General features: G+C 63.5%; 2 protein-coding genes across 2 annotated transcripts; one reads left to right on the forward strand and one right to left on the reverse strand.

Annotated features, from left to right (window-relative positions):
* Positions 1–25: 25 nt before the first annotated feature.
* On the reverse strand, positions 26–6,357 carry GLB1L (galactosidase beta 1 like). The gene is made up of 17 exons (XM_037398415.1): positions 6,102–6,357; positions 5,408–5,908; positions 4,745–4,917; positions 4,293–4,443; positions 3,990–4,050; positions 3,627–3,721; positions 3,063–3,243; positions 2,924–2,982; positions 2,613–2,734; positions 2,384–2,424; positions 1,959–2,077; positions 1,744–1,818; positions 1,580–1,669; positions 1,328–1,441; positions 901–1,032; positions 351–566; positions 26–278 (listed from the first exon to the last, which is right to left on the reverse strand). Exons 2-17 carry the CDS (start codon positions 5,519–5,521, stop codon positions 60–62), a joined length of 1,962 nt encoding a protein of 653 aa, XP_037254312.1. The 5' UTR covers positions 5,522–5,908; positions 6,102–6,357; the 3' UTR covers positions 26–59.
* A 15-nt stretch (positions 6,358–6,372) lies between these two features.
* STK16 (serine/threonine kinase 16) lies at positions 6,373–8,882 on the forward strand. Its single transcript, XM_037398423.1, has 7 exons — positions 6,373–6,498; positions 7,192–7,411; positions 7,488–7,621; positions 7,699–7,819; positions 7,900–7,995; positions 8,063–8,184; positions 8,272–8,882. The coding sequence occupies exons 1-7, from the start codon at positions 6,413–6,415 to the stop codon at positions 8,408–8,410; spliced, it is 918 nt and encodes a 305-aa protein (XP_037254320.1). The 5' UTR covers positions 6,373–6,412; the 3' UTR covers positions 8,411–8,882.
* The last annotated feature ends 299 nt before the right edge of the window (positions 8,883–9,181 follow it).

The following is a 9,181-nucleotide window of genomic DNA, read 5'->3' on the forward strand; positions in this document are numbered from 1 at the left end:
CCCCCTGTCATCTCTGCAACCCTGGTGAGAAGTGCTGCCTGTACCTGGCAGCCCCGTGTTTATTCTGTGGCTGCAGTGCCGTGGCTGAGGGTCCTGTTGAAAAGGGGTCGGTCAAGGAAGAGCAGGAGAGGGGTGGAGGGTGCCCCTTCCAGCTCCAGCACTGTGATGTTGTTGGGGCGGCCAACGTGCAGCACCGAGCCGGGCACGAAGAGGGTCTGCTGTGGCCCACGGCGGGGCCAGTACCGGCCCAGGTTGAAGCCATTTATCCACAGCTGGCCCTGGAAGATGGAGATAGGACAGCTGTGCCCCTCTCCACTCTCACCCCCTCTCCCAGCTACACACCACCTTACCTTGCTCCAACCTGGGAACTTCACGAAGGTGTCCCAGGCAATGCCAGGGGTCTCAAAGGTCCCAGTATAGAAGGCTGGCCCTGCCCTGCCCCCACTGCTTGATTGTGGTGGAGCAGTGTGTGGCCAGCCCTGCTGGACGGCAGTGTCTATGGCCAGGGGATAGATCAGCCAGTTGCTGAGAGGGCTGGAGTCCAAGGAGAGGTTCCCCAGGAAGCCCTGCCGTAGAGCAGGAGGGAAAATGAGTCAGCAGGGTCTGCCAGGAGAAGCAGGCTGCCTGGCCTTCCCCAAGGCACGTCGCCTTCACAGCCAGTGACAGTGGCATGGGATCCCCTCCGAGGGGCTGCACAGCCCAGGCTGCTGTGGCAGCACAAGTGGGAGAGAGGGGTGCCAGCCTCATGGCCTTATCCTGGTCTGGGCAGGTTTGCCAGGGGATGGTGTGGGAATGGCCCTGCTGTGGCTGGGATCTGTCACGAGTGGCAGGAGAGGTGTGTTTGGCCACGCAGGCAGCCGGGCCATCCCTTCTGGAGCCCCAGGGAACCTCTCCCCTCACCTTGAAGTCACTGACGTTGGCCCCGAAGCTGATCCTGCCCATGTTCTCCAGGAGCACATCCAGGGTTTCCCCAGCTCTGCCTGTCACACACAGTGTTGTCTGCCCATCCCGCTCCAGCGTCCCCCGGTACTCCTGCAGGGACAGGGTCAGCACTTGCAGCCCCATGCCCAGATCCCACCATCGCAAACACTGCCGGCAGCCTGCCAGCATAGCGTCCTGCCACCGGTTCCCCCAGAGCTGGCCCACGGATGCCCTTCGTCCCCAAAGGGGGCAAATTTGGGCCAGAGGGCTACCCCACAAGGGCTGAGCGTGGCTCTCAGCACCCTGGCTGTCCCCAAGCCCCTGGCATAGCACAGCCCTGCTGCCAGCAGGGACCCCAGCCCCCATGAGTCCTGGGCTGGGGGCAGGTGTGCTCCCACAGCCCCACCTTCTGCAGCATCACATAGCCACGGTCGCAGACGTGGTGCGGAGGAGTGCCCAGCACAGCTGGGTCCAGGACGTCCCAGGGCAGCTGTGTGCGGTACAGCACGAAGCCATGGGCCTGCAGGACACAGCAGAGTGGCACAGAAAGGGAAACTGGGCTGGAGACAAGCTCTGCTTTTCTACCCTGGGGCCAGGGCATGGCAGACAAGCTCAGGAGCATCTCCCCCAGTGTCCCCCACTGCACCCAGCTCCTCACCTGCTTTATAGCCTCAAAGGTGAGGGGGAACTGGCTCTGAATGGGCCCGGAGGGGCACAGCACATCCAAGACATCCAGGAGGTCGGCATACTGCAAGGAGAGGGATGGGTGCTGGGCAGCCCAGCAGTGCCAGGCAGGGGCAGCACAGCCCTCGGGGAACTCACCTTCCGCAGAGCCACCCAGCCGTAGGCGTACTTCAGGGTGGCAGGTGGCATCGGACCAACTGGCAGGGACTGGAACTGAACAGCAAACTGTCAGCTGCCCCCCAGGGCAAGCAGGGAGATGTCCCCTGCCCTGCCAGGTCCCTCTGTGTCCTGCTCTTGCCTGGCAAAGGCAGTGGTGCCCAGTACTGTCCCCCTCCTCCTGCTAGGTTCAGCACCTTGCTGATGACTGTGCGGATGGCAAACAGCTTCTCGGTGGGGTCTCCCGCCTCTGAGAGGGGGGCATCATAGTCGTAGCTGGTGGTCACTGGTTTGTACTGGTCCTTGAAGTCAGCACCTACCCGGGAATGCAACAGGAGCTGGAGAAGGGGGCCCTGGCAGAGCCCAGGACACGGAACCCAGGCCCAGGCTGGCTGCAATGCAATGGAGGGGCATGACCCAGAACAGGGAGCCACTGCCTGCGGATAAAAGGACTCCCCATGGGGGAACAAGCTTGGGTTCAGGGGCCCTTGGTATGTGCCAGCCTGCCCCACGGGACAGAACAGAAGCCTCAAATAGGCTCCTTGGGAATGGCCAAGAAAAGACCCCCCAGCCCTGCAGTGTGCCTCCCCTTCCCGTTGCAGGGCACTAGGGCCCTACTCACCACTCCAGTAGACAAAGTTCGTTCCCCCATGGAACATGTACCTGCAGGACACCCCAAAGAGCTCTGTCACCACCTCCACGGACCCTGTGGGTGCTCTCCAGGCACCGCTCCCTCCCTGCTGCAGCCACAGTCCCAGCCCTGCCCAAGCCCTGCAGAACAAAGGTGAGCCGTGATGCCCACTCCAGGCATCCCCCCCAGGGATGTGCTCCCCTGCCAGCTGACTACTTGCATGTTGACATTGGCTCCCAGCTGCAACATGTCCTCCAGCCCCCGGGCCACACTAGCCGAGCTGGTGCTGGCGTGCGCCTCTCCCCAGTAGTCCAGCCAGCCCGTGTAGTACTCGGAGTTCACCTGGGGGAGAAAGGGACGGCTGCCTGCCTGGAGCTGGGGCTTCTGGCACCCCTCTCTCAGCCACATCGCCCCTGCTCACCCACAGCCTGGCCCCAGCACCCCTCTCTGCATCACCCTCCTGGCTCCTCTGCCTCCCCAAAGCTATCGCAGGTAATTCCCCCCACAGCACGGTGCCCACACCAAGCTCACCAGGGGCCCCCTCGGCTCCACCCGGCGCTGGGCACCAAACGCCTCTGTCACATTGGAGTCTGCAGAGGTGGAGGGAGGGAGGTTGGAGCAGGGTGGAGCTGGGACCCCCGGCCCCTCTCCTTCTCCCCCAGAAGGGTACCTGGCCCAAAGTCGATGGTGGCATAGAGCCCCTGCAGCGTGCCACAGCGCAGCTCCTCGGCCTGTATGCTGTCGGTGGTGAAGAGCAGCACCTCACTCCCCAGCAGTGCGCGAAAGGAGCCCAGCAGGTGCCGCAGGTACCCATAGTCACAGGCATAGTAGCTCCCATATTCGTTCTCCACCTGTGAGCAGGGCAGGGGCTGGCACCCAGTGTGTACATGGCAGGGCTGCAGCCAGGTCCCACCGCCCACTGGGATGAGCATCCAGCTCTCCCCTTCCAACATCATCAGATGTAGTGACAGACCCCATCTGGGTCCCGAGAATGACCTTCCAGCCCCACCACAACCCCCAGCTCTGCCAGTGTCCCTCAAACTACAACTGGGGTAGTGGCAGGTGCCCCGGAGTCCCAGCCTTTGGATTTAAACCCAAGTCCAGAGGTCAAGATGGATTTATTTAAGAGCTGCGCCAGAATGTGGTCATGGTGTAAGGGGTAGAGGTGGCTTTTTGGGGTACATCCAAAGATGACCCAGAGCAGGGCAGGGGGTGGGGGCCCACAGCATCCTACCTGCACACTGATGATGTTCCCTCCATGCTGGTACAGGCGTGGCTTGATCTTGGGTAGCAGGACATGGAGCCAGGAGTCCACGGCTGCCAGGTAGTCTGCGGGGACAGAGGGCAGCTCAGCCTGGCTGCAGCATCCACCCCAGCCCACCCCCAGCCAACCCGGCCAGGGGGAGGATGGAGCAGATGGGGCAGGGCTGAGCACGATGGGGAAGTGGAGGTGGAGAATGAACTATGGGGCTCCCAAAAGATAGAGGATGGGAGAGACCATGCACACAGGGCTGGCAGGTGTGTGGAGAGACCAGCATGCTGGCACTGGCACCAGGCTGTGAGGACATGGCAGCCGGAGCCCTGTGCCAAAGTTTACCAGGGTCAGAGGAGCGCAGGACAATGTCTGGTTTCCACAGCAGCCAGGCAGGCAGGCCACCCTGGAAAAACATGCACAGCAGAGAGGGAGGCAGAGAAACCACTCAGCAGCCCAGGCTGACAAACAGCCAAAACCGGGCCAGCACAACGCTAATGCTCGGCACTGGAGCGGCACATGCTCCGCAGGGTGGCAGCCTGGGCATGGCTGGCATGGCACCGGGGCCACTGTGCCAGCTGAAAGGACCAACCCTGCTGTGCCCTTCCCAGACCACCCATCACCCCTCTGTGCCATGCTGGGGCTTACCATCTCCCACTCTGCACAGATGTAGGGCCCTGGCCGCAGGATCACCAGAAGCCCCAGCTCAGCTGTCAAGTCGAGGAAGGCTTCCACATCCCGGTCCCCAGCAAAGTCATAAACCCCTGGCAGTGGCTCATGGTAGTTCCAGGGGACATAGCTGGGACAAGAGGGAAGATCAGTACGCAGAGGCTAAGGGCACCCCAGCACAATGGGGAAACATCCCACAGGCTGGTCTCTCTGCCCCTGGGAACTAGCCTCCAGCCTGAGCTGAGGATGGCAACTGGGGCTGGACTGGGACAAGCGCAGGCTCATACAGGGGCTGCCAGTGCAAGGGCTGGTCCTCGTTCCCTGTGCTTGGACAACACCCTTGCCCCTGTCCCTACCCCAGGGACCCCAGAGACCCTGAGGGGCTGGATGGCTGTGGGCTGTGTGCCGTCAGGGCTGCCCCCATCACTTACACCTGCACAGCGCTAAGCCCACTCATGTACATCTTGAGGAGCCGGTCCCTCCAGGCAGGGCGTGGGACACGGGCATAGTGGATGCTGCCTGAGATGTAGCGGAAAGGGGCACCATCCTTGCGAAAGCAGTTCTCCTCATAATCCAGCTGGAAGGAGCGTGCCGGAGAGGAGGCCTGCGGGAAAGGGGCAGTGCTGGGGGGCTGCAGACCCTCCCCAAGCTCAGCTGCCCCCTCCTCCACACTCCTTCATGGGACAGGGACTGACGGAGGCTGGTTCCTGGGGGGGACCCTCCCCATCCCCATCCTGGATGCAGGGCCAAGGCAGGAACCACGCTGTCCCAGGAGAGCAGAAGGGACAAGCAGGGCAGCCATTTGCACTGCCTGATCCCCCCCCCCTCGCCTTACTAATCAAACACCCTGCAGCTGATCTGGTGGCATTTTGGGGGACAGGTGCTGCTGGGGACAGGTGCTGGGAAGGCAGGCAAGGAGGTGGGAGTGCATGTGGGACTTGGGGTGGGACATGAGCTGCAGCAGAAGGAAGCCATAGCAGAAAGAGCAGGGATACGGGGGAGGAAAGCAAAGCAGATCCCAGAGCTGTCCCACCGGATCCTTTGCAGCTCAGCCCCACGCGCTTCTCCCAAGCTTTCCACCCGTGTTTGCTAACCTGCGTGTGCAGCAGCCCCGATGCCAGCAGCAGGGCAAGAGCTGGCAGTCCCATCCTCGCTGGGAGCTCAGCAAGCCCAGGATAGGGGACAAAGGGAGACGTGGACACCACCATCACATGATCCTTCTTGGCCAGCGCCGGGTGCTTCCTCCAGGTCCTAAGTGCAGGCAGCTGGAACAGCTGGAGGGGAAGGAACGAGGGATGAGGGGTGGGTGGCTCAGCCCCTCACACCTGGGCCAGCCACACTTCATTCCCCTCAAAGCCCCCCCAGCAGGGTGCAGGCAGTGCCCCTGCCACCAGAGCCAGCTCCAGCCGGCAGGCACACCCCCGTGCCCCCCGGGGTGGTGGGTGACACACGTAGAGGGACAAGATGACTCATGAAAGTGTCACCACCAGACAAAATGCCTTCGAGGGAGCTCTGCCCACTCGCTTCATCAGGAGAGGTGGTGATGGAGACCTCGGGTATAGCTCCGGCCGGGGTGCTGCTGCTGCTGCTGCTGTCTGAAGGAAAGGAAAATGTCCCTGGACCGAGGGCCAAAGGCTGGTGACAGAGCTGGTGTCAGGGGTGTCGGGGGGCTGCCACAGGGCAGGGCGAGGTGGTGATCCCCTCGGGGACGAGCCCTGCTGGGGTGGCCTCACCACCTCTGTCCCCCGCACCGCCGGCCTGGTCGCCCGGGCGAGGGGCTTGGCTCACCGAGGCCAGCTCCGGGGAGTGCCGAGGCTGCGGGCTGCCGCCGCCACCGCCCGCAGCCGGGAGGTGCCGCGGCGCCGGGGTCACCGCGTTCCACCCGGTCACGGTGCGGGGGCGCGCCTGGGGCTCGACTCGGCGCTGCGCTCCGCTCCGCTCCGCTCCGCCCGCGGCCCGTCAGCTCCGCGGGACGGAGCGTGAGATCCCCACCGCGGCGGCACCGGGGCTCGGGAACGCCGCAGCGCCCCGCCCGGCGGGTGACGCAGCGGGTGACGCCATGGGTGACGCGCGGCGGCGGGCGATGACGCGAGCGGGCGATGGGGCAGGCGCTGTGCGTCTGCTCCCGCGGCACCGTCAGCCTGGGGGGCGCGCGGTACCTGCTGCTCCACCGGCTGGCAGAGGGGTCCGCAGGGGGCTGGGGCGCGGGGGGGCTCGGGGGGGTGTCCTCGGGCACGGGGGTGCTCGGGCGTAAGGGGTGCTCGGGCCTGGAGGTGATGCTCGGGCACGGGGGGGCTTGGGCATGGGGGCTTTTGGGCATGGGGGGACGCTCAGGCATGGGGGGAATGCTTGGGGCTTGGAGGTGATGCTCGGGCACGGGGGGTGCTTGTGCAAGGGGGTGATGCTCAGGCATGAGGGATGTTTGGGGGTGGAGGTGATACTCAGGTATGGGGGTGATGCTCTGATACAGGGAGTGTGCAGGCTCGGGGGGATGCTCATATATAGGGGATTTTCAGGCACGATTTTCAGGGGATGCTCAGGTGTGAGGCGGTGCTTGGGCATGGTGTGGGAAGATGCCTGAGCGTAGGATGTGCTTGTGCGTGATGGAGGATTCTCATGCTGGGTGGCAGACGTCAGTCATGCCCTGGATTGGGTGCTTAGACCCATGGGATTGGGGGTGGTTAGGCCAGTAGGATTGTTCATGCATAGGGGGGATGCTTTGGGTGCGTGGCAGGGGAATGTGCATGCCTGGGGGATTCCCATGGAGAGGGGTGCAGGCACCCTCTGTCCCCCTCACCTGGGTGCTTGCAGTTGAGGTTGAGCACAAGGCCCTAGCCCAGTGCGACATCCAGCGCACACTGCACTTGGCTCCTCACAGGGGCTTCAGCTATGTGGACCTGGTGGAGGGGCTGCGGGACGGGCGCTTCTATGCCCTGAAGCGTATCCTGTGCCACGACAAGGAGGACCGTCAGGCTGCCCTGCACGAGGTAGAGATGCATGGCCTCTTCGACCACCCCAACATCCTGCGCCTGGTGGCCCACTGCATGGTGGAGAAGGGTGCCAAGCATGAAGCCTGGCTCCTCCTGCCCTATGTGAAGGTGAGGGGGACTCCCCTGGCTGCCCCCACCCCCTTGCCACCAGGAGTGGCAGTAACTGCTGGCTTGCATTTGCCAGGGGGGGACCCTGTGGAGCGAGGTGGAAGCACTGCGAGAGAAAGGGACTTTCATGCCAGAGCAGCGGATCCTCCTCATCCTCCATGGCATCTGCCGTGGGCTGCAAGCCATCCACAGCAAGGGCTATGCACACAGGTGGGAGGGGTGGCAGCCCCGGCTTGGAGGGGTTGGCAAGGGGCCGAGTGGGCGCTCGGTGATGTCCATCCCCGCAGGGACCTCAAGCCCACGAACGTGCTACTGGATGAGCATGACCAGCCTGTACTGATGGACCTGGGCTCCATGAACCGAGCTCGCATCGAAGTCAACAGCTCTCGGGAGGCCATGGCCGTGCAGGTGGGTGGCCTGGGACATCACCCCACCAGTCTGTCCCTGCCCCAGGCTGTTCATCCCCACCCTCACCTTCCTCCCTGTAGGACTGGGCTGCCCAGCGCTGCACCATCTCCTACCGTGCCCCTGAGCTCTTCATGGTGCCGAGCCAGTGCATCATAGATGAACGCACAGATATCTGGGTAAGGATCCAGCCCCCTGGCCCCCATCCCACCACCGTGGGACTGCCCTGACCCTGCTGTGCTCCAGTCCTTAGGCTGTGTGCTGTACTGCATGATGTTTGGGGAAGGCCCCTATGATGCCATCTTCCAGAAAGGCGACAGCGTGGCTCTGGCAGTGCAGAACCCCATCACCATGCCCCCCACAAGCAGGTGAGGGGCTGGGGAGGGTGACCCTGCTCCCAGACAGCCCCCTGTGCTTTGCACCACATGGACTTCTCCTCACCATCTTCCCTCCAGGTACTCGCCTGGCTTGCAGCGCCTGCTCTCCTCCATGATGACTGTGAACCCCCAGGAGCGACCAAGTATAAATGATGTCCTCCACCAGCTGGAGGGGCTGCAGCCAGCGCCGGCGGGACAGGACACCACGCAGATCTGAGCCTGTCCCACCCCACAGCAGCGATACGGCTGAGCCAGGGGAAAAAGCAGCTGTGCTCGTCCCTGCTCCCCCGGGGAGCTGTTGCAGAGGGCATTGCTGCACGTGAGGGAGAGCTGCTGCTCCATGCCGGAGGTGTGTTGGATTTGGAGTGTTCTGTGCCCTGGATGCTGCTGCCTGAGGCTTAGTCTGTGCCCCAGGACTGCAGATGTGTGACCTGCTGCTAAACACGGGGCCCTCACTGGCTGCTGCCACCCCCAGGAGCAGCAGATGAGGATGCTGTGAGACCTCTCCTGGGTGCTGCTGCTGCATCCCCACAGCTCTGCACCCCAGGAGGGTTGCTCCTGCCTGGGGTAGAGCTGTGGTCTGGGTCCCAGTGCTGTGCTGGAGCAAGGCAGGGGGGAGCCAGCGCCTGCTCCACCACAGCTCTCAGCGCCAACGTTGCCTTGCGTTTGGAGTAAAAGATGTTCTTGCAGAGGTGTGGATGTGTCTGTCTGCTGGGAGGGAGTCCTGCCAGGGGCACAGGGAGAGTAGGGCACGCTGTCTTCAACAAGCAGCCAAGCATTGCCGGAGGGGAAGGGCAGTGGAGGTCAGCCGTGGCAGGGCAGCACAGCCGGAGCATTAGCAGTAAGCAGGGAGAGTTAATCCCCAGCCCCAGAACACTCTTGATGGGAGTTACCATGTCCAACTGCAGTGGGAGCCAGGCTCTGCTGTTCAGAGCCTCTGGGGCTGGACACTGTGGGAAGGGGCTCAGCACAGCACAGGTAGGCAGGC

This window comes from Falco rusticolus, chromosome 8, assembly GCF_015220075.1.
Source record: "Falco rusticolus isolate bFalRus1 chromosome 8, bFalRus1.pri, whole genome shotgun sequence".
Lineage (NCBI taxonomy): Eukaryota > Metazoa > Chordata > Aves > Falconiformes > Falconidae > Falco > Falco rusticolus.

Excerpts from the sequence above, each read along its gene's own strand:
- GLB1L (XM_037398415.1), bottom strand. The coding sequence starts at position 5,521 with ATGGTGGTGTCCACGTCTCCCTTTGTCCCCTATCCTGGGCTTGCTGAG. Across the intron at positions 2,078-2,383 it reads GAACTTTGTCTACTGGAGTG|GTGCTGACTTCAAGGACCAG; the intron begins GTGAGTAGGGCC and ends ATTCCCGGGTAG. Across the intron at positions 1,819-1,958 it reads TCCGCACAGTCATCAGCAAG|TTCCAGTCCCTGCCAGTTGG; the intron begins GTGCTGAACCTA and ends TTTGCTGTTCAG.
- STK16 (XM_037398423.1), top strand. The coding sequence starts at position 6,413 with ATGGGGCAGGCGCTGTGCGTCTGCTCCCGCGGCACCGTCAGCCTGGGG. Across the intron at positions 6,499-7,191 it reads CTCCACCGGCTGGCAGAGGG|GGGCTTCAGCTATGTGGACC; the intron begins GTCCGCAGGGGG and ends GGCTCCTCACAG. Across the intron at positions 7,412-7,487 it reads TCCTCCTGCCCTATGTGAAG|GGGGGGACCCTGTGGAGCGA; the intron begins GTGAGGGGGACT and ends TGCATTTGCCAG.